The sequence below is a fragment of the Spinacia oleracea genome, chromosome 1 (assembly GCF_020520425.1).
Source record: "Spinacia oleracea cultivar Varoflay chromosome 1, BTI_SOV_V1, whole genome shotgun sequence".
Lineage (NCBI taxonomy): Eukaryota > Viridiplantae > Streptophyta > Magnoliopsida > Caryophyllales > Amaranthaceae > Spinacia > Spinacia oleracea.
The window spans coordinates 50,240,302-50,265,489 of NC_079487.1; the positions used below are offsets into that span (position 1 = coordinate 50,240,302).

Genomic DNA, 25,188 nt, shown 5'->3' on the forward strand with positions numbered 1-25,188 from the left:
CTAATTAATCCTGAATCTTGGTTTAAAGTCCAATTCCAACACAATTTCAAAATCCAAGTATAATCTTGCAAAGCGGATGCCATGATCAGTCCCCGGGGTACGTTTTCGCTCAAAATCATATAAGGAAAAGCCTTTTCAGACGCCAGACCCACAAAATCATATAAGGAAAAACCTTTTCAGACGTCGCAACAAGCAAGCTGCTTGTCATCGCTGGGCGCAGCGCTCGTCGCACGTTGCAACAAGCACGCTGCACGCCATCGCTGGGCGCATCGCTTGTCGCACGCACAATAGCGCTCGCTGCGCGCGAGCGATCGATGCTGGGCGTAGCACTCGTGGCACGCGAGCTTGCGCTCGCTGCGCGCGAGGCTCCGCACGCTTGCGCGAGGCAGTGCGCGCTGTGGCGCAGCTCGCTTGCTGCCCACACGCGACTGCTCGTGCCTTGATCTCGCCCTCGCCCATTCGCCCATTGCACACAGCCCACGACACAAGGCAGGGCTGCTGCCTTGTGCTCGTGCACCATAGCCTTGCTCATTGCATTCGTACTGCATGGGCGACGAGCTCCCTTGCTCGTCGTCACATGCCCCGCACTATACAACACCCCTTAAGGGTAACACGTAGCGTCCATTGCTTTGTGCGTGCAAGTTATATGACCGAATCGCATAAAAAAATTTAAAATTTATATTCAAAATTAATGACAAATTAATAAATAATTTTAATTTCATAATTTTAGGGCGAAAAATCGAAAATTTATTATTTAATTGATTTCCGATTAACATGGATTCAAGTCTAGGTCATAAAAATTTAAAATTTAACATAAATTTACAATTTTTATGGTGGTTTTTAATCATAGGTATCTAATTAAATTATAACTAATTATGAAAATCAAATTAATTCTAAATTATTCCAATTTTCAACAAATTAATCATAATTACAAATTAGATTGCATAATTAACAAGGCTAGGCATTCAAACTTGTTAAAAATATACAGTAGGTCAATCAAAAATTCAAGATTTATCAACAAGAATCGCAAATATTTAATTTAACATCTTAAATTTACGAAATTTTGCATTCGAAAAACTAAAACCTCCGAAAAGTCATAGTTAGGCTTCGAATTTGAGAATTCTGGGTTCGGCCGAAAAATACTCTTTTTGTCAAAATTTTAGAATGCCTTACATGCGGAATTGACACAAAAATCACTCGATTTGGATGAGTAACGAAGAAACTGCCGAAAAAACTGCGTACGTATAATTAAATAAACGCAATTTGCAATTAATTAACAATTACGAAAATTAATCACCCCTTTTAATTCTTGCAAATTTGTAATATTTAACCATGTTCATGCAATTTAGATTATGAAAATAATAAGAGGCTCGTGATACCACTGTTAGGTTATGATACATATGACAATTCATAAATCATGCGGAAAAACCATAAAGCCAGGAAAGCATATTATTTACACATAATCATTTAGCATAGTTTAGATGCATACACTTTGTTGCGTGCCTTCCCTAGCTGCGCCCGAACCGAACAAGAACAAGTCTTTAGGACTCCAACTGTCGTCCCTCCGTAGATAGTCCACAGCACGTCCGGATCCGCCTTAAGCTTGACCAACTAGGATCGCCCTTAAGGTACTTAGAATTTTCGGCTAGTATAGGCAATTGTATGACTGAATTTTTGCTCTCAAAAATCACTTTGAATACTTGAATACTCTATGCAAAATAATGACCCTAGGCCTTTATTTATAGAGGTATGGAAAGGGAATCGTAATCCTATTAGGATACGAATTAATTAAACTAGAATCCTAATAGAATTCTTATTTGAATTAATTCATCCTTTTAGGTTTAGGAATTTAATCATTAGTCGAAACTTGATAGCTTTAGGATTCGTATAGCACACCAACACACACGCACGCACAGCAGCCCACGAGGGGCCACTAGTGGAAAAACAATCATTTGCATCACCATATTTGCCTCGCACATTTAAACATGTGACGCAATTGACAGTTTTAAGCATTAAAATTAGTCATTTGCGTCGCAGAATTACTAATCTGCGACGCAGATGACTCTAAGATGTTCTTAAAGTCATTTGCGTCGCAGATTAATAATAATGCGACGCAAAATATTACCTCCTTTGCGTCGCAGAATTACTAATCTGCGACGCAGATGACTCTTAGAGTCATCTGCGTCGCAGATTTACTAATCGGCGACGCAAAGGAGGTAAAAAATTTTCGGTTTCTAATTAAAATTTAATTATTACCTTTTCCTTTTCTTTTTTAATTTGGTGCGACGCCCTGCTCCCATTCCCTTTCTCCCTCATACATTTCCTGCCTCCCCAAACTCTTTCTCTCTCATAATTTCCAGATCTCCATTGTTGAAATTCCAAAGCTTCTCTGTCTCTCCTTCAGAATCAGTATCGAGCTTTCCCTTCAAAGTCTCCTCTCACCAAATCATCCCAATATCTCAAATTTGTTTTAAAATTCAAGCTTAGCGAATACGAAGGAGGCAAACCCAGATCTGAAAGCGATGACGTCTTCAGCCGGATTTCAAGCCGCATTCTCTGCAAACTCCAGCTCTGAGGTGGATGACTCGGCGGCGACTCATCTGGGTGCGGTGGAAGTGGGGCTGAGTTTTTGGGGAATCTGTTGAGTCGACTCAGACCGAGTTGGTCCCGAGTTACACCGCCATAACAACGCCGAAGTGTTGGTGCTGGAGTTTCGGTTTTTATCGCCACCGACCTTGAATACCTTGTTTCGATCTAAAGGTATTTTCTCTCTCCCTACCGTGATTTCCATGTTTAATTAATTTTGCAACTTTTTCATATTGTTTTGATGAATCTAGGGCTTAATTATGTTAGTTAGTTGGTGATTTTGAGTATTTATTTTACGATTGTTTGAACTCTTCATTTTAGGATTTTGATTTCAGATGTTGTAGTTTGTTATTGATTATGTCGAATCTGTTTAGGATTTTGATTTTGATTTTAGGATTTTGATTTCAGATGAATCTAAATTTTGATTGTTTGAACCCTAGATTTTGATTTTGATTTTAGGATTTTGATTATGTCGAACTCTTAAAAGAGATTCATTAACTAGCTAAGACAATATCATGAAACATATAGTCCATCCAGTTGAAAAAATTCAGTAAGATTTACCTTTGGATTTTTTTCTTTGTCTACCATGATTGCTAGGCAACCCTGCAGTAGAAGCAAGAACTTAATAGACACACATATGCCACATATATGACAGAAAAAACAACTAATTTAGTCTTTTGGAACCTTGAAGAAATCTTCGCTGACATCTTACAGTCTGAACTCAGCCCATAGAACAGTAGAGGATGTAGAACTTGGACCAGACTGGGACCAGAAAGCCAACAGCCTGCTGCGTAAACATTTTGGGTACTCCGGGTTGAAAAGTTTTCAAATGGAAGCTCTTGGTGCTTGGTTTTCTCAGCAAGACTGTCTTGTTCTTGCAGCAACATGGTCTGGTATTTATTTTCTGATTCTTATTCTCCCTTTTCTGTGCATTTCTTCTTGAATCCTTTGTACAATGTATATACTGTGTCAATGTTTTTGAGGCTTTAATGTTTCTACAGGGAAATCTCTGTGCTTTCAGCTACCTGCGCTTTTGACAAGGAAGGTCGTGGTCGTGATTTCTCCATTGATAAGCTTGATGCATGACCAGTGCTTAAAGCTATCAAAACATGGCATCTCTGCATGTTTCCTTGGATCAGGACAACCAGATAACACCGTTGAGAAGAAAGCAATGAACGGCATGTATTCCGTTGTATACGTTTGCCTCGAAACACTGCTTAGGTGAACACATTTGTACATCATCTGGTATTGCTTGTAGTTTGAATTGTTTCTAAATGCCCTGATGTTGTCACTTGGGACTGTATGATGTCAGCTTTCACTGTCTGATGAGGTGTATAATGCATACTAATAAGTCCACTTCAGAGGCTTGCGGAGAACCGTGGAATAGCTTTATTTGCCATCGATGAAGTACATTGTGTTTCAAAATGGGGACATGACTTTAGACCTGATTACAGGTTTCACCCTTGCTCACCTTGGATGTCTTATGTTTGAAATGTTCAGTTGCTTATCCAATGATACATGTTTTTCACATTGCCATTTTGTGCATACAATAAATAACAGCTCGTGTGTTTGATTATTGTGAGGTCTAAGTTCAAATTTTAATGTTCTGTGGTTGATTCCCCAATTCTTGCTAGCGTTTATTACTTTTTCTGAAATGTTCCCATATAATTGAGGTTTAATTATTGTTTCCTTATATGAATATAATTGTTCTGAATGCAATTCAAACTGCAAATGGTAGCAAGACTAGCAGACTATTATACCTCCTGTTGAGAGTAGGTTTGGGGTTATGCAACTCTAATGTTTTTCTTTTCTTAATAAGGGTGAATATGTATTGCCTTTGTTGCTAAGAATGTGATTGTTCTGCTATTTTTGTTTGTTTTCTTTGGGCTGATTACATTATGAGCAATGTCGATATTTAGCTAGTTTATTGTAATATTTACTTAAACTTTTATGTTTAAAGTGTAGTTAGGTTATCAACATGTTGGTTGATCTATGGTGAATTTGCCTTTTATTGGGTTGTAAACTGTTTTGACAGGTATATATTAATGTATTATAACATTCCCGGTATTGGGGAGGGTCAAATTACAAAGGAAATATTGTCAAAATTTTCACCTAGTTTACTTTTATTTTTATGCTCTGAATATACTAGTACTGAAAGCTGCTTATTTTATTTAATCTATGGATTAAATAAAATCAGCAGCTCATTTTTTTTAGAATATCCAAAAGTCATTTGCGTCGCACTTTAGCTAATCTGCGACGCAAATGACATTTTTTTTAACATATTGAAAAGTCATTTGCGTCGCACATTTAGCTAATGTGCGTTGCAAATGACATTTTTTTTAACATATTGAAAAGTCATTTGCGTCGCACATTTAGCTAATGTGCGTTGCAAATGACATTTTTTTTAACATATTGAAAAGTCATTTGCGTCGCACATTTAGCTAATGTGCGTTGCAAATGACTTTTCAGCACCATGCCTGAAAAGTTATTTGCGTCGCACATTAGCTAATTGTGCGACGCAAATAAGGTTCATTTGCGTCGCATAAATGTGCGACGCAAATGACTTTTAGTCATTTGCGTCGAGAGCTTTTGCCACGCACGATGTGCGACGCAAATGTGCTTAAAAGTGCGATGCAAATGACCCTTTTTCCACTAGTGGGCGCCATGCGCGCGCGCGCAGCCCGCGAGCTCGCAGCCCCATTGCCACGAGGCCCACACGCTGCCGCAGCGTTGGCGCGCGCTGGGCCTGCCTTGCGGTGGGCCTGGCGCAGCCTTGGCTGGTGCGTTGTGGCGCGCTGGCTTGCTGGGCGATGGCCCCGGCTTCGTGCTGGGCCTTCGTCTGGCAGGCCTCGTCCGATACTAATTCGTACGATACGCTTCCGATTAATTTCCCGATTTCGGAATTCATTTCCGATACGAACAATATTTAATATTTCCGATTCCGGAATTAATTTCCGTTTCTAACAAATATTTAATATTTCCGTTTCCGGAATTATTTTCCGATTCCGATAATATTTCCGATTCTGACAATATTTCCGTTTCCGGCAATATTTCCGATTCCGGCAATATTTCAATTTCCGATAATATTTTCCGATACGTACCATGTTTCCGTTTCCGGCAACATCTACGACTTGGATAATATTTATATTTCCGATACGATCCATATTTCCGTTTCCGGCAATATCATCGTTTCCGGAGCATTCATTTCTTGCCTGTGACGATCTCAGCTCCCACTGAAACCAAGATCCGTCGATTCCGAATATCCATAGATGGAGTATTTAATGCCATTAAATACTTGATCCGTTTACGTACTATTTGTGTGACCCTACGGGTTCAGTCAAGAGTAAGCTGTGGATTAATATCATTAATTCCACTTGAACTGAAGCGGCCTCTAGCTAGGCATTCAGCTCACTTGATCTCACTGAATTATTAACTTGTTAATTAATACTGAACCACATTTATTAGACTTAACATAGAATGCATACTTGGACCAAGGGCATTATTTCCTTCACGAAACCCCAAGGCATCTTTCTCGAAAGAACCTACAAAATCGTACGCCAAAAGGAAGCATCCCAACATGCATACTTGGGGGCTCCAAGCTACGAAACAACCATAACAAAATAAAAAATCTCGAAGCAAATGTTTGAACAATCGAAAGGGCACGATGTTTGAGCCCACTTCATGAATGGACCTGACCCCTATCAAGCTTCTAAGCAAACTATTCAAAATCAGTCATTGCTCAAAAAAAAAAATTGATTCAAGCAAACTGATTAATGGACCGCACACAACGGCCATTCTATGAACGCTCGTTCGCACATACATATCATCATTCACGAACACGTTCAAAAAAATATAAGAGCGATCAAAGTCTTACACCTCAAGGTATGTTCCTCGGGCCATATAGACTCGCCCAACTATCGCAATAACTGTACGCCTTAAGAGCAACAGTTCCTTAAAATAATCGCCCCAAAACGACAAGCACCGTAGTCCACCAATCGGCTACGGCTTCTCAAGAAAATCATCACGTTCTAAAAACAAAGAAAAAACAAAAGAAAAGAGAATACATAGAACTTCCAAGTGAAATAAACGAATGAACAAGAGGCCAACTGTGTCATCAAAAGACCAGCCCAAACAACACTTTCAACGCCCCACCTGGGCGTGAATTATTTCAACGCCCAGGCCTGGGCGCCGAAAATAAACCCAGGCTCAAAAAGGCCCTAACTTCTATTGGGCCCTGCCATATTCATTCGGCTTGAAAATTGCCGATTTCTTCACTGAAAGTCGCACCTCACGGCTTTGTTAAGAGTAGCACACCACTATAAAGATCACCCGCACTTACGAGCACGATCCCAAACACGATCAAGGACATTACAAATGCTTATCCCCAAGGAACCTTTTTGACAAGAAATGACCATCAAGCACGAATGCTTGGGGGCTCGAAAGAAAATATATTATGCAAAGTTAAAAACAATATTCCCAGACTACACTGTACGAAGTCCCGTGTTTGGATTTCTCAAAAAATAAAACTGGTTTACGACCTCAAGACAAAGGTCGCCGTTGATACTTATACATAGTCCCCTTATCAAGGACCCAGGTAGTGGAAAAATTGAGCCGTAAAGACTAGCTCAAAACCATGAAAGATGATGACCACGAGACAATGGTCCGTCTAAGCACGTTGTCAACCCACATTCAGGTTGCAACTAAATCCGAGCATCCCTCGGAAGAATTCGCTCCTACAAGAATGAATAAAAAGAAATTCTCAAAAAAATCACAAGAAAAAAATGACATAGGGACTTGCCCACCTCAATCAGGAAAGATCGAACCACGCGAGTTCCAAATTAAAAAACGTATTCAGGGACGTCCACCCTCAGCGGACAGGGCTCGCCCACCTTCAGCGGGCGGGGTCTGCGTCACTAGACGCGCAGGTCCTCAGTTTTCGAAAATGAAAAGAAAATAAAATCTTCAAAATAAAACAGGCTCGCCATCTTCAGCCGGCGGGGTCTGCGTCACTAACCGCGCAGGTCCTCAGTTTTCAAAAAATGAGATCTTCAAAACACAAACAGGCTCGCCATCTTCAGCCGGCGGGGTCTACGTCACAAACCACGTAGGTCCTTATTTTCAAAAAGCGCAAACAAATTTCAAAATAGATTCGACCACTTCTATCGGACGGGGTGTCCACCCTTAGCGGACATGTCAGCCATCTTTAGCCGGCGGGGTCTACGTCACAAACCGCGTAGGTCCTTATTTTCAAAAAAGCAAAAACAAATTTCAAAATAGATTCGTCCACTTCTATCGGACGGGGTGTCCACCCTTAGCGGACGAGGTTCGCCATCTTTAGTCGGCGGGGTCTACGTCACAAACCGCGTAGGTCCTTATTTTCAAATTTCAAAAACAGATTCGTCCACTTCTATCGGACGGGGTGTCCACCCTTAGCGGACAGGCTCGCCATCTTTAGCCGGCGGAGTCTGCGCCATTAAACCGCGCAGGTCCTTAGTCGCTGCCACTAGTAGAAAAAACCCCTGTTGCAGCGGGCTTTTAGACCCCTGTTGCAGCGTACATCGTATGCTGCAACTGGGGGGCCTGCAACAAGTCTGAACTTGTTGCAGCGTACACTGTTCGCTGCAAAAAGTGTTTTTTTGCAGCGTACATGTATATGTACGCTGCAACAAGTGTGCAAAATTAGAAAAAATCTAGACCTGTTGCAGCGTACAAATTGTTGTTCGCTGCAATAGGGTAGGTTTGTTGCAGCGAACAACAATTTGTACGCTGCAACAGACCTACCCTGTTGCAGCGAACAACAATATGCCCCCTGCAACAAGTCTTCATTTTAGCCTATTTTCACATACTTGTTGCAGCGTACAAGTATATGTCCCCTGCAACAAAGCCGTCTTTTTGGAGGGAAAATTTTAGTTTTAATTATTTATACCTAGAGTGCCTTGCACCAAATATAGGAACCTGTCAACAACAATAATAGAATATCGCAATCTGTAGAACAAATATAAAAACAATAATTGGTGTTTTGTATACATATCCAAAGTGCACGTACTACATTTAATTATATGTTTCAATTTCAACGTACGCATACATTTTAATATAAAATATTATTCTATAACATCTAAACCAACTCGATCGCTCACTAGTAGAAAAAACCCTTATTGATCTTCCCTTCTTCTATTTATCCTTGTTCCAGTTCTGTTGTTTGGCCTTGTTATTTGGGTGTCTTCTGCTGTGTGTATTGCATTTGCAGGTGAGAGTAAAGCTAGGGCTTTACATGCATCCCTTCAAAAACTTCTGGCTTCAGAGACACTGCCAACAACCAAGGCACCCAAATTAAAAAAATAAAATAAAAATCAAGCTCCATTGAGCACGTAGTACAGTGAAATCAAACACATAAGCTCCAAATAAAGTTAAACAAAAAATATCAAAAACGAGATTAAACATTCAAAACACAACATCAATGTATTGTAAAACAACACCCCTCGACCCAAAAAAACCAGAGAAAATACGGCATCTTAGAGAGCTATATTAGAAGATCAACCATAAAGCCTGTAAAGGCTTACATAGAAAAGCAAAACAAAACTATATTGCTGCATCAGACTAGAACTCCTATGAGCAACTAGTGTAAACCAGACCTGACTCTGGCATGCTCTGTAAGATCATTCCTTCACTTACCTCCCAGGTTTGATTAAAGTCACTAACATCCTTGATGATGCTAAGCATTGTTTCTTGCAGCTGAGAACCCAATAACTTGGAAAAGACATGTACAATACGACAATACAAGTTTGGTAAAGCCAGAGTAGTGTACGATGCAAGCCTTATGGTTCTACACAATAATCAACACAACTTAGCTATACTAGCAAGACGAGAAATGGATTATTCACATAACTATTATGATCAGCCAGTCAAGGACATCAATTTCATCTATTAAAGATTCCTCTAATATCTCGTTATACCCAACTCAAGCTTTTTAATTGTGATCAAGCAAAAATACAAATTTAACATTTTGCGTTTCAAACATTTCTAATACTAGTAAAAATCACCAACATGTCAGGGAATTATCATCCTTCTATTAAAAAAAAAGTTTTTCACCAGCACTAAACCACCCTTGAACATTCCATTGAAATCATGACAATAATGCTGAAGAGTTTCTTTGCAATCATATTATGTATGAGTAACTGGGTAAAGGCTATACACATTCTCATTTTGCTATAAGGAGAGCCTTGTTACTTGTTAAAAACATTAGGGTATAAAGGTATTGTATATTAGCATGAGTCAAGAGTCAAGAAAAACGCTTAGCAACTACAAACTCCGCAGCAACATAGAAACTCTAGCATGACCATGATGTTCTTGATAATATCCAGCAAATGGAGCAGCATCAAAAGTAGGAATTGTTGGAGTTTTAATGTTTAAATGAGACTAAGGCTCTTATCAGACATAACTAATTGGTGATGCAGACCAAGCCTTTTGTTAGTAAAGCATGCAACCTAATTTTGATACTTTGCAAAGATGGGCAATGATTTTGTTTATTCAAGCTTTGAATCAGATTTGGTAGCTATTGTATCTCATCAGAACACAGATACTTCTTTAAACACTAAATAAAAAATCTGACAGAGCCATCAACGAACCCATCATTATTAAGATGTCAGATGCTTTAATCGAGTCAATTCAAATCCAAGAAAAGCACAAGTATGAGACAGGGCAAGTTAACAGTACGTATAACTTAGACACCATAAAGTACAATTTATAAATGACAACAAAAAAAGTAGACCCCTAATCAGCTCACATTTCAGGTAATCTGATGTCAAAGAGTCTGACAGATCCATCAACGAACCTGGCAGAAAATTGACCTCCATGAACTTGAGAAGCAGCCTACAAATCCAATAAAAAAGTATTAACCAGACATAAAGACAATTGAACAATATGTTAAAGCAGCTATTCATAAAGTTAGAGAGAGTAACATATGAATTGATAGCAGCGCATACAGAGTTTTGAAGAAAACTTCTATGCAGAGTTTTCTGCTTGAATATTTCAAGAAAATTTGAAGACTAAGACTAAAACATCATATTCATGCAACATGTAACAAAGGCTTTTTCAAGCGTAGCCCATAAAGGAGATACCAGTGCTGATATGAAACACTATTCCTTTTAAAACAGATTCCTTGAACATCAACAAAGGCTAGGTTATAATCTGACACCTTTCATATCAATCTTCATTCATCACTACTATGCACAATAAAATTCTTTCAATACCATGATGACTCACCTACCACGTTTCAAGGTAGACACAACAACAACAACTCCTATAGGTTGTGGCGGAGAAATAGTCTTTGACTTCCCTGATAATGAGGGTTGTCATTAGAAATTTGGAGATATAATTCTATTATATATAAGTCATGATTCATGACAACAAATTGAACTAAAATACATGTATGAAACTCAAGTAACAAAAAACGCCTCTGTAGTCTTCTTCTCTATATATTTTTTCATGCACTTACCTCTTGTAGATGATATTGCATTGCGCTTTTGAAAGGTTAAATATTCAATGTCAGGCAGGCATGAAATCTGCATCAAGAGAAAGAAATTAGCTAGAATAAATTGTCTCTGTAATGCAAGACAGAAAATTAGGAACAATTAGGAATAAATTGTCTCTGTAATGCAAGACGGAAAATTCTACAGATGCCACCAGCAAAAGCTAACTAGAAGTAAAAATTTCAAGCTATTAATGATCAAAGTAATACATGCGCAACAGCTAGTTTCACTTCGCATCAAGGGCAAGCTCGAATTAAAGATTTGCACTCAATGCCACAAATATAAAGCATCAAAATTTAAAGAACTAACCCCAAAAAAGCACCCCATCACCATCCCAACAGAAATTAAGCATATGCAAGCAGAATCAAATTTCAATGTCCCCCAACTCCTCAATTGACCTAGTAGGTCGAAAATCAAAACAAAACGAACACAATTTCATTCCCCCTAACCCTAATTTCCCAAACTTGATGACATTCTAGGGTTTGCGAAAATGAAAATAAAAATTATGTCAAAATTAAAGGTCGAGAAGATCACCTGAGCAAAACACACCACCCCCGCAACACGAAACCCTTAGATTACAAAATCTATGTCGCAAAACAACAATCGAAATTTGAAATCCTTTGCCCTAATTTCCGAAACTAGGGTTTTTTTAGGGCTTGTAAAATGAAACTAAAAAAAACAATTACTTGTTGTGGCGAGGAGAGTGACGGCCGAGCAAGCACCAGACTCCCACGACGGGGGAGGACACCAAGGAGAGGAGATTTTCAGCGACTGAAAAGTCGTGGTTCAGCCACCGGCGAGGACATCGACGCGACGGGGGAGATGAGGCAAGACCACACACCCACCGGCGAGGACAGCGACGCAGGGCCGAGGAAGGGCTGAGTTCGACGGCGACGCAGGGCCGAGCAAGGGTTCGACGGTGAAAAGGTTCCACAATGCTTGGAGAGTTGGAGTTGAGCGCGGGGAATGAACTTCTAAAATTTTGAGATATTAGAATTAAGTATTCACGAAATACGGAGTCATATTATTGCAGCAACATATTTTGAAACGCGGACCTGTTGCAGGGTACAATAGCAAGTACGCTGCAACAGTGTCTGGATATTGCTGCGGGCTTTAATTTTTGTACGCTGCAATAAACAATTTCGCAGCGAACAATAAAAATTTACGTTGTGACAACCCTTTACAGGGTTTGACCCGCGTTGACCGACTGATTGTTGCAGGGTATTAATACATGTACGCTGCAACAAGGGGGCTGCAACAGGGGTTTTTTCTACTAGTGTGCAGCGATAACTTTTGCTGGATTTTCCTTCGTTTTACGTCCTATAAAAACAAGGGTGCTGGATTTTCCTTCGTTTTACGTCCTATAAAAACCTGGGTGCTGGATTTTCCTTCGTTTTACGTCCTATAAAAACAAGGGGGTTTTCTCGTTTAACTAGCCTTGAAAATGAGAATTTTTAAAAAACATTTTACCTCGTGATTGGGCTTGGCCAGGCCCAATTACACTTTACAGCTTTGATTTCGAAAAACTCTGTAGCTACTCCCAATGACAAAGTGAGGGAGTTTCTACGCACCTTTAGATCCTTCCAATGACAAAGTGAGGAAATTTCTATACTATCAGTTGACAAATCCCAATGACACGTGAGGGATATGTCGACACTTCAAGTGATGACCCTTAAGTCAAATGTTATCACTCGGGGGCTCGTGAGACCCTCGCAAAACAGGTCACGTATACCATAGCTTGTGTGACGCACTCCGTCTAATACTTTGACCATCGTCTTACTCCAAGACTCAGTCAAAGTGGGGGCTAACTGTAGACACCTACTTTTGTCCCCATTCCCGAAAGGGAAAGGTTTGATGATGAAAACGTAAATCTCCACTTGACAACGCATCTCCTATAAAATAACGAATCTCAATTCCCCTTTCATTTCACCCGAAACCTGCTATTTATGGAAACCTGCTAAAAATAGTAACTGCCGTAAAGGGTAGTTGCTAAAAGTAGTAAGAATAAAAAGATAGAAACCTGTCAGAATTAGGTGTTGCACTCCAACATAAATCCTAAAAGAAATAGAAATTGTGAAAGGAATTCTATTCCTATCGCAGTTCGATAAAAGAGTTAACGTATTAATTAAACTCATAACGAACCTAGAGTTCGTAAAGGGCCCAGACGCATTCCGTCGTAAATTGATACGCACCAAATAACTCGGATTAAGTCTCTTAATGAACTCCGTACTCTAGAGTCCAATATGACAAAGAATTCTGCCAGACCCTATTTTCAACGCCCTGCCCTAGGCGCCGAAAATTCCAGCGCCCAGAGCTGGGCGCCGAAAATTCCAGCGCCCAGAGCTGGGCGCCGAAAATACTTGGGACAGATTCTTTTCCTAATCCGTTTCGTATTCAAATTCCCGAAAAACTATCTTTCTACGCCACTCTTTCCTATAAATAGACCCCTAAGTTCGACGTGAAAAGAACACACACAACACATAATTATATTCTGAGTATTGACTCCAACCCTTAGCCTAAGCCTCTCGCTGCGAAATTGTTCACGCGTTCTGTCGCAATCGATCCATAAATCGAACAGAACGTATCCTGTCCCATAATTGAGATTCGTTAAATAAAAAGGAGAAATAGCAAAGTCAAAGTGGTTAGTTTTCTGAGAACCGTGACGCACCTCTCAAGGGTGCGTCATAATGTGTCCCGTTTCGATGATTTAACTGCTTTCCTCGCCCTTTTTATGAACTGTTAAACTAACCTAATCTGATTGTTCTATCACGCCTAATAAATATAATATTTTTGGGAAATCGGATTATCATGCTAGGTCCCTTAATGCTATTTAAATCAGATAATCACGATCGAATTAGTATTATATGTTGCATATTGCTAAAATCAATTCAGATTAGTTTAATAGTTAACGCATGTCCCTTCAATTATTTATGCTGAGGTAGTAAGGATATCCTGCCTCTGGAGTTATCGACGAGCGAAGTACTCCTCTCGGTAGTTACAGTCCCCCGAACCCTCAATCTCTACCTTGCGGGTGTATGTTGAGAGATCCCCACACCAGGGATCACAAGGGAACCTACGGCCGTCGTGGTCAAACATAATTGCACTCCCTTTATGTCACGATAACCGGGTTTTGCCAGTTTTTCTCATTGTCGTTAAAAACTGAATGGCGACTCCTATATTACTAGTCAATTGGGTGTAAACTCACAGGAAATCCAATTACACTTGATTGAATAAAAAGAATCGTCACACCCATGAGGGACGAGGTCACGCATTAGCCTCGTGCTTTTTCGACCCCCTCACATCGACCCATATGAACCATAAGCGTGCATAACGAACTTGAAATGAGTCTTATAAACATATAACTAATCATCTGAATCATGAAAAAGGTTTAGAATTTGAATATAAGTTCGTTTGTTGATAGTTGGGATCGAAAATGCCATTTTTTGCCATAAATGGCCTATATCGACCCAAATGAACCATAGGCGTGCATAACGAACTTGAAATGAGTCTTATAATCATATAACTAATCATATGAATCATGAAAAAGGTTTATAATTTGAATATAAGTTCGTTTGTTGGTAATTGGGATCGAAAATGCCATTTTTGGCCATAAATTACATATATCGACCCAAATGACCCTTAGGCGTGCATAACGAAGTTGAAATGAGTCTTATAATAATATAATTAATCATAAGAATCATGAAAAACATTTAGAATATGGATATAGGTTTGTTTGTTGGTAATTGGGATCGAAAATGCCATTTTTGACCATAAATGACCTATATCGACCCAAATGAACCATAGGCGTGCATAACGAACTTGAAATGAGTCTTATAATCATATAACTAATCATATGAATCATGAAAAACGTTTAGAATATGGAAATAGGTTCTTTTGTTGGTAGTTGGGATCGAAAATGCCATTTTTGGCCATAAATGACCTATATCGATCCAAATGACCCTTAGGCGTGCATAACGAACTTGAAATGAGTTTCACAAACATATAACTAATCATATGAATCATTAAAAAGGTTTATAATATGGAAATAGGTTCGTTTGTTGGTAGTTGGGATCGAAAATGTCATTTTTGGCCAAAAACGACCTATATCGACCCAAATGTCCCATAGACATTCATAAAGAACATGAAATAAGTCTTATAGTCATATAACTAATCATATGAATCATGAAAAACGTTTAGAATATGGAAATAGTTTCGTATGTTGGTAGTTGGGATCGAAAATGCCATTTTTGGCCATAAATAACCTATATTGACCCAAATGACCCTTAGGCATGCATAACGAAGTTGAAATGAGTCTTATAATAATATAATTAATCATAAGAATCATGAAAAACATTTAGAATATGGATATAGGTTTGTTTGTTGGTAATTGGGAACGAAAATGCCATTTTGACCATAAATGACCTATATCGACCCAAATTACCCATAGATGTGCATAACGAACTTGAAATGAGTCTTATAATCATATAACTAATCATATAAATCATGAAAAAGGTTTAGAATGTGGATATAAGTTCGTTTGTTGGTAGTTGGGATCGAAAATGCCATTTTTAGCCATAAATGACCTATTTCGATCCAAATGACCCATAGGCGTGCATAACGAACTTGAAATTAGTTTCATAAACATATAACTAATCATATGAATCATTAAAAAGGTTTATAATTTGAATATAAGTTTGTTTGTTGGTAGTTGGGATCGAAAATGCCATTTTTGACCATAAATGACCTATATCGACCCAAATGAACCATAGGCGTGCATAACGAACTTGAAATGAGTCTTATAATCATATAACTAATCATATGAATCATGAAAAACGTTTAGAATATGGAAATAGGATCGTTTGTTGGTAGTTGGATTGAAAATGCCATTTTTTGCCATAAATGACCTATATCGACCCAAATGACCCTTAGGCGTGCATAACGAATTTGGAATGAGTTTCATAAACATATAACTAATCATATGAATCATTAAAAAGGTTTATAATTTGAATATAAGTTCGTTTGTTGGTAGTTGGGATCGAAAATGCCATTTTTGACCATAAATGACCTATATCAACCCAACTGAAACATAAGTGTGCATAACGAACTTGAAATGAGTCTTATAATCATATAACTAATCATATGAATTATGAAAAATGTTTAGAATATGGAAATAGGTTCTTTTGTTGGTAGTTGGTATTGAAAATGCCATTTTTTGCCATAAATGACCTATATCGACCCAAATGACCCTTAGGCGTGCATAACGAACTTGAAATGAGTTTCATAAACATATAACTAATCATATGAATCATCAAAAAGGTTTATAATTTGAATATAAGTTCGTTTGTTGGTAGTTGGGATCGAAAATGCCATTTTTGGCCATAAATGACCTATAATCGACCCAAATGAACCAATAGGCGTGCATAATCGACCCAAATGTCATTTTTGGCCAATATAATTGTTTTCGCGACCAATATAATTTTTGTTTTCGCATATGAAACTTAATTTAATTTATTGGTTTGCATGTACGATGTTCTTTTAAAGGTTTTCAAAACTCCAAGGGAGGGGCCCTTTACCAAAGAGGAGTTGGATGAAGTTCGAGACAAGTGGGCTATTTATTTCAACGATTGTGAACTATCCTCAGTGTAATAAATAGAGCAGGCTTGTAGTTATTCGTGACTTACATTATTTTGTTATTTATCGATTTAATTAATTACATTTGAATTAATTAGGTAATATTATTGGAAATTTGAAATTGATATCATTTTTGAGAATGTCGAGCTGATGTTTGATGAAACAATATTATATAAATTATAATGCAGAATTTAATATTGCAAAATCAGAAATTATATTGCAGAAAATTAGGAATTATATTGGAGATTTTTTTTTTTTAAAAAAAAAAAACTCAAAAGTTGCCCTTGTTTGCAACAAGAGCAACTTATGTGCAGCTTATAAGGTGCCCTTGTTTGCAACAAGGGCAACTTATGTGCAGCTTATAAGGTGCCCTTGATGCAACAAAGGCACCTTATAAGTTTCACATAAGGTGCCCTTGTTGCAAACAAGGGCACCTTATAAGATTATAAGTTGCCCTTGTTAAGGGCAACTTTTGATAATTTTACAAAAGTGACCCCCCCATTGGTGGCACTTACGAAGGGCAACTTATAAGCCACTTTTAAGAGCAACTTATCAAGTTTTTTCCTCTAGTGGCAAGGCCATTTTCTTGGTGTTGCTCGCCCTGCTCCAGTCCGCGCTGGCTTGCTCGCTGGCTTGCCGCGTCGATGTGCGACAGGAGCAAGCCCCGCACGTCCAAGCGTTGCCTGCTGCCTCGGCCTTCCTTTCATCTCTCCCATGCGCGCACAACAAAGGCAATCCAGTCCCTCACCTATGCGCTGCAATGACGCGAACAACAGCCCTCACCATTCTATGAGTGGTTTTATCGTCCATATGAAACTTAAAATCCAAGTTTTTTTCCGAAATGAAAAGTTACACGATTTCAAATTTTCATTCTTTCAACAAATTCAATCGTTATAATTGCGAAAAATAAGTAAAGTGAGGTGATTTATTGTAATTTCACACAATCCAATTCATGAAATAAATAAATGTAGGCTAACATATATTCAAATTTAAAGAAAAAATCCAATCAACAAAATATTCGAATCATTAGATCATTTAATCTGACAATTAAATATTCCAAATAATTAAATTTCAGATTTTTATCAATTTTGGCTTAGGTACGATTAAAATTAAGGAATCCAATCAAAATAATTAAATGAGCCATTTACCAATGAAAACATATTCCCTTACTCGCGTAAACAAAATTTCACATCTAACCAATTCCAATCAATTTTCGACAAAAAAATGCATAAAAATAGGCTTTCCTGAATTAGGGTTTATAATTATAATTAAGCCATGATTTTAATTTTAAAACTTCATAATAAGTATAATAAACCAATAGGAAAATGCACAATTAATTTTTAATTGATTAGCAATTATAATTAACTTTCAAGCTGAATTTATTCAAGATTTAACTATTTCGAAACGAAAAAACCTCAAAAAGTCCAACTTAGAGGCCAAATTTCGGAATTATGGGGGGTTCCTTTAACTATGATTAGCACGCCATTTCCACCCAAAAACACTAAGTAAAATTCTAAATCTGACATTTTTCGAAAACATTATGTTTTCACCGATTCATCCAAGTATCCGTAAAAGTTCCGAAAACATGACAAAAATTTTCGACAATAATAAATCATAATAATACATTAAATCTATACTAGACATTAAAAGGAATTTTTAAAAAAGTTTACGTGACACGTGGTACTCTGTGCGATTTCCACATATATAAAAAAATTTGGGAAATATGATTTGCATAAGGTTTGACCCTGCAACCTTGTGTTGAACAATATAGGCTTTACCACTAGGAAATGACATGTTTCATGTTATCATTGCGGAAAAAAAATCCAAATGTTATTAATGTAGCTAGTGTCCCGAGGCATCGCCCGGGACCAAAAACTAGTTATACTCTAAAACATGGAGCTCATGATACCACTATTGGGATTTGATGCTAATCTAATGAACAAAGAGAAAACAATCACCAATTTTAGAATCTCCTGTAAAAGTATAAGTTAAATGTAACATACATTCGTAACGTGTACTCCCACTAGCCTTAAGAACATGATCGAGAACTCCATGTATAGTTCCTCTACAATAGTCCACCGACACGTTCAGATCCTTCCTTATTTCGCTAGGTTAGAACTTCCACAAGCTATTTTGGCTTTTGGGAAAATCTCACTCTTGGAGGCAAACTGAGAATTAGGGTTCTTAGCTTCCTCTAGGCCGGGTTTGATTGATATTTCTTAGCATGTGTGGAAAAACACTTAGGTTATTAGAATAATCCTAGGGAAGTAAATAAGCGAATCGACCAATGCACAAGGGAAATGGCCGGCCAGCAAGCGTGCAACCTACACAGAGCATTCGTGTTGGGCCTTGGGTCGCGTTATGCAACGATGTGGCTGATGTTGTTGCTTGTCTTGCCGCACAACCCGCGTGCAGAGGAAGGCAAGGCCATGTGCCTGCCGTGCTGCTATGCTGATACACTGATGTGCCCATTGGCCTAGTGCTAGGGCGCTTGGCTCGTGGGCTAGCAGCTTTGCTCGTTCCCTTTTTGTGCTGCTTCTAATGCCTTACGTCTATTATTTATCGTATAGACTTGATAATCCAATGTCGTACGATATGATTTTTTTTCAGGCCCAGCCTACGAATATAAGCAATATGATATACGATTACAATCCAACGCCTTATAGTATATTTACGTTTTAAAAACTAAATTCCCGATTAGCCAATAAATGAATTTCCAATTTATTTAAACTAGCGATCTGTTATATGTCATTGTTGTGAGGTTGTAGGTTCAGTCAAGAGTAAGTTGTGAGCCTAATAAGGATTAGAACGCACTGATCTGATACATTACTCCAGCTAGCTGTTCCGATCACTTGATCTTACTGAATAAATTATTCCATAATTAATCTGAACATTGGTATTAGACAAATGCGCCTTGGGTGAAAGGACACATTTCCTTCAAGAACTTCATCATTATTTAAATTTCACATTTTAGCTTTATGACTTTTGACTTGACCGGTGAAAGACTTTTGACTTTTTGAATTGCTCGTCGCATCGCTTTCACTTGCTTGCTATCTTTCCGCTGCTTCCCTTCTTCCACACACTCACGAGCACAGAGGAAGTACGCAGCGCGCGAGCTTGCGCCCACACACCACACACGACCTGCGCTCTTGCATACCGCATGGGCTACGAGCTCCATTGGTCGTCGCCGCATGCCTGCACTAATGCAACATCTCGCGTGCGTACAAGTTCGTTAACATGGTTACAAAAATCGAAATTCACAAATAAATAAATCGTATAAATTTCATGAATTGTAAGAAAAAATAGAAAATTTATTAATCAATTAATTTTCGATTAAGTGAATATTTGGGATTAAAAATCAGGGTTCATAAAATTTTAAACTTTTAACCTTTAACAATTTTAGGTAGTCTTTTAATTATTAGATCCCAATTAAATTTCAATTAATTACGAAAAATTGAATAAAGATACAATTTATCTGAATATTTAACAAATTAATTATAATTACAAATTAGGTAGCATAATTAACGAATTTAATTCTTAAAATTGTTCATCATATGCAGTAGGTCAATTATTAATCAAGAATTACATACAAGATTCGCAAATATTAAATTCAACATCATTAAAAATTATAATTTTGCGTTCGAAAAAGTAAAACCTCCAAAAGGTCATAGTTACGCTTTGAATTTGGGAATTGTGGGTTAGGCCAAAAATTTTAAGACGCCGTTTACATGCGGAATACACTATAAAATTATAAGCGACCATTTTTGACAAAACTGTCAAAATTCCAGCAAACATATAATTAAATAATCGCTTAGAATTTATAATTAATTACCACGAAATCAATTCACCCTTTTGATTCCTTGCAAATTTATAAAATTTAATATATTTTTTAATTGATTATGCAATTATACAAGAGGCTTGTGATACCACTTTTAGGTTATGAACAATCTACTTGACATGCGAAAAAACCATATTTACCAGAATCCATGTAAATCACATAATTAATTAGCATAATTTAGTCAACATACAATTAATGATGTGTGCCTTCCCTTAGCTGCTCCTGAACCGAACAAGAACAAGTTAAGACTCCAACTGTCGTACCTCCGTAGATAGTCCATATCATGTTCTGATCCGCCTTAAACTCGATTAACTAGAATAGCAGTATAAGGTATAATGAATTCGGGATCTCACTTTAATGTTATAGGCAAAGTATGAAAACTCGTGTGTATTCTATGTACATAGAACACGTATATATAGGAAATAGGTAGGATGCCAGAACCTTAGGACAAAACCGGCCGGCCATCATGCTTACTTGTGGCCAGAGTTGCTTGCGGAGCAAGCAAACTTAGCGCCTAAGTGTTGTTGATGCTAAGCGTGGACTGGTGTTGCGCGGGCTGGCGTTGTGTCGCTTGTTGCTTCGCTGCCCATCGCTGACTCTGGGTTGGTGCGCTCGCTGGATGGCCTTGTGCTGGCGCTAAGCTGGGGGCCCTCCTGGGCACATGATCTGGCACGCGTGTTGCTCGATACATACTTACGACTAATGGATCGAGCTTCGCGTTTCCGATTTGTTTTCCGATTCCGGTGAACAATATTTGCGTTTCCGGTAATATTTCCAATTCCGACAATATTTCTGATTCCGACAAAATTTCCATTTCCGGAAATATTTCCAGTTACGGTAACATTTCTATTTCGAACATTATTTTCCGATTCGACCATATTTCTGTTTTCGGTAATATTTATATTTCAGTTTCTAGCAATATCTTTATTTTCGGTAACATTTAAAATTCCCATTTTATTTCTGATACGAACCATATTTCCGCTTTCGGCAATATCTTCATTTCAGACAATATTCTCGGTTTTGTCTTTTGATGATTTGTTTAGCTCCCACTAAAACCAAAATCCATCATTTATGAATATCCATTGTTAAAGTATTTATTGAACATAATATTCACCTAAATACTTGATCCGTTCCCTTAATATTTGTTTGACCCTACGGGTTCATTCAAGAGTAAGTTGTGGCATTAATAATATTAATTCCACTTGAATTGAAGTGACCTCTAGGTAGGCATTCATATCACTTGATCTCACTTAATAATTAACTTGTTTAATTAATACTAAACCGACTTTATTTGGCTTCGTATTAAATGCATTTAATATGAAAACTTGGACCAATGACATATTTCTTTCAACTTTATCAGTTTCCTTGCATTGTGACTCAAAAGCTGCAACTGGAGTAGCGAATGATCAATACTATAATAGAAAAAGGACGCACAATCGCGTGAGACGTGCATTTGTTAGATATCTGAAAAGAGATAATGTCATGTCACCTGAGTTTTAAAATCACAGAGGAATACTGAAAATCCTCTCACCAAAGATCTTTGTAAGAAAATGGTAAATGAGTCAGTACAAGATGGAAGGAAATATTCCCTTGGTCCAAGTTTGCATTTAATGCAAATTCTAATAAACGTGGTTTAGTATTAATTAAACAAATTAATTATTCAGTGAGATCAAGTGATCTGAATGCCTAGCTAGAGGCTGCTTCAGTTCAAGTGGAATTAATAATTAATCCCACGGCTTACTCTTGACTGAACACGCAGGGTCACACAAATAGTGCGTGAATGAATCAAAAATTTAGGTGAATATAATATTCAGTAAAATACTAAAATAAACGGATAATCGGAAATGATGGATGTTGGTTTCAGTGGGAGCTAAATAAACCATTAAAAGGCAAAGACAAGAATATTTTTCTGAAACGAAGATATTACCGGAAACCACAATTTGGTTCGTATCAAAAATATTATCGGAAATGGAAATATTACCATAATCCGAAATATTACCGGGAAACGGAAATATTGTTCGGAAATGGAAATATTATCGGAAAGGGAAATATTGCCGGAATCAAAAATATTGTCGGAAAAGGAAATATTGTTAGAATCGAAAATTTTGCGGAAAATGGAAATGTTATCGGAATAGGAAAAATTACCAAAAACAGAAATATTTTCCGAATAAAAAATCGAATTGGAAACACGAAGCTCGATCCATGAGACGGAAGCACGGGCCGAAGTGCCGTGTGCAACACGACCCATGGAAAGACACAAAGGTCGGCCAAGCGCCAGCGCTTGGGCCAGCACCTGCCAGCCCAACGCCCTTGGATTAGCAACATGGCAGCAGCGCCAACCCTCAAGCAAGTAGGCTGGTTGTCGCACATGGGGCTACGCCTATTGGGCTGTGTGTCTTGGAAGCCACAATTACTTAGGCACCAAGTAACTTGCCATGCAAGTTGCTTGGGCCATAAGCAATCAATTTTATGTTAGGATTAGGATTAGATTCTTAATATAACTAAATTTACTTGTTTCCTAAGTCATCCCTAATTCTACTATGCTAATCCTAATACAACTAGGTTAAGGGGATTCTAGAATATTCTGTACACTGTAAATATGACCTTGGGTGAGATATTTAATACATACCTTTGATGCAAAATTCCACACGTGTGATTTATAATTCAAGAGAGAATTGTGACTTTTCCAATCACCTAAAGTGAGATCCCGAAATCCTAAACACCTTATATTGAGATTCTAGTTGGCCGAATTTAAGGCGAATCTGAATGTGTTATGGGCAATCTACAGAGGGATGACACTTGGACTCCTGACTTGTTCTTGTTCGTTTCGGGAGAAGCCAAGGGAAGGCACGCATCACAAATTGTATGTATTCCTAAATTATGCTAATTGATTATGTGATTGACTTGGATTCTGGCAATTATGGTTTTTTCGCCTGTCAATTGATTAGATTGTTCATAACCTAACAGTGGTATCACGAGCCTCTTGTATTAATCAAATAAAACATGGATTTAATTTTATAAATTTTCAAGGAATTAAAGGGGTGAATTGATTTCGTGGTAATTAATTGCAAATTCTATACGATTATTTAATTATATGTTCGCAGAAATTTTCGCAGTTTTGTCAATAATGATGGGAATCTTATAATTTTATAGCGAACTCTGCATGTAAAAGACGTTTTAAAATTTTGACAAAATATTGTTCATTGGCCCAACTCAGAATTCCTAAATTCAAAGCCAAACTATGACTTTTCGGAGGTTTTAGTTTTTCGAACACAAATTTATGAGTTTTTAATGATGTTAAATTAATATTTGCTAATCTTGTGTGTAAATATTATTTTAATAATTTACCTACTGCATATGATTAACAATTTCAAGATTCAAATTCTTTAATTATGCTACCTAATTTATAATTCTAATTAATTTGTTGAATTTTTGAATAAATTAGATTATGATTCGATTTTTCATAATTAATTGACAATTTAATTAGGATCTATGTTTAAAAGACCACCTAAAAATTTTTAAAACTTGAATTTTCAATTTTTATGAACCCTAAATTTACTCCCTCCGTCGTTTAATACTCGCACCGGTTTGACTTGTGCGGAGTTTAAGACACTTGAATTGACTTATTAATTTAATGGGTGTTAGTTGATAGTGGGGTATTTTTTTAATATAGTTAGTGGGAAATGTGTAAGGGGTGGGGAGTGGTGAGTGAGGGGTGTGAATTTTTAAATGATTTTTTTTAGGTAGTAGGGGTGTAGGTGGGTTAGTAGGTAAGTGTGAAAAATAATATAATATTAGTAAAAATTTCCATTTATAGAAGCGGTGCAAGTATTAAGGGACGACCCGAAAAAGAAAGCGGTGCGAGTATTAAGGGATGGAGGGAGTAATTGAAGGAAATAATGCCCTTGGTCCAAGTATGCATTCTATGTTAAGTCTAATAAATGCGGTTCAGTATTAATTAACAAGTTAATAATTCAGTGAGATCAAGTGAGCTGAATGCCTAGCTAGAGGCCGCTTCAGTTCAAGTGGAATTAATGATATTAATCCACAGCTTACTCTTGACTGAACCCGTAGGGTCACACAAATAGTACGTAAACGGATCAAGTATTTAATGGCATTAAATACTCCAACTATGGATATTCGGAATCGACGGATCTTGGTTTCAGTGGGAGCTGAGATCGTCACACGCAAGAAATGAATACTTCGGAAACGATGATATTGCCGGAAACGGAAATATGGATCGTATCGGAAATATAAATATTATCCAAATCGTAGATGTTGCCGGAAACGGAAACATGGTACGTATCGGAAAATATTATCGGAAATAGAAATATTGCCGGAATCGGAAATATTGCCGGAAACGGAAATATTGTCTGAATCGGAAATATTATCGGAATCGGAAAATAATTCCGGAAACGGAAATATTAAATATTTGTTCGAAACGGAAATTAATTCCGGAATCGAAAATATTAAATATTGTTCGTATCGGAAATAAATTTCGGAATCGGGAATTTAATCGGAAGCGTATCGTACGAATAAGCATCGGACGAGGCCTGCCGAACGAGGGCCCAGCACGAAGCCAGGCCATCGCCCAGCAAGCCAAGC

At 37.7% G+C, this 25,188-nt stretch overlaps 1 protein-coding gene across 3 annotated transcripts; it reads left to right on the forward strand.

The window, feature by feature from the left end:
* The first annotated feature begins 1,961 nt into the window (after window positions 1-1,961).
* On the forward strand, window positions 1,962-4,035 carry LOC130468031 (ATP-dependent DNA helicase Q-like SIM). Of its 3 annotated transcripts, none has more exons than XM_056837452.1 (4): window positions 1,962-2,760; window positions 3,301-3,479; window positions 3,588-3,807; window positions 3,899-4,035. In XM_056837452.1, the coding sequence occupies exons 2-4, from the start codon at window positions 3,416-3,418 to the stop codon at window positions 3,990-3,992; spliced, it is 378 nt and encodes a 125-aa protein (XP_056693430.1). In that variant the 5' UTR covers window positions 1,962-2,760; window positions 3,301-3,415; the 3' UTR covers window positions 3,993-4,035. The 3 variants fall into 3 exon arrangements, with proteins under 3 accessions (XP_056693430.1, XP_056693411.1, XP_056693393.1); XM_056837433.1 differs by having other exon boundaries at window positions 1,963-2,760; window positions 3,312-3,479; XM_056837415.1 differs by having other exon boundaries at window positions 1,965-2,760; window positions 3,184-3,479.
* The last annotated feature ends 21,153 nt before the right edge of the window (window positions 4,036-25,188 follow it).

Excerpts from the sequence above, each read along its gene's own strand:
- LOC130468031 (XM_056837452.1), top strand. The coding sequence starts at position 3,416 with ATGGAAGCTCTTGGTGCTTGGTTTTCTCAGCAAGACTGTCTTGTTCTT. Across the intron at positions 3,480-3,587 it reads TCTTGCAGCAACATGGTCTG|GGAAATCTCTGTGCTTTCAG; the intron begins GTATTTATTTTC and ends ATGTTTCTACAG. Across the intron at positions 3,808-3,898 it reads TGCCTCGAAACACTGCTTAG|CTTTCACTGTCTGATGAGGT; the intron begins GTGAACACATTT and ends GTATGATGTCAG.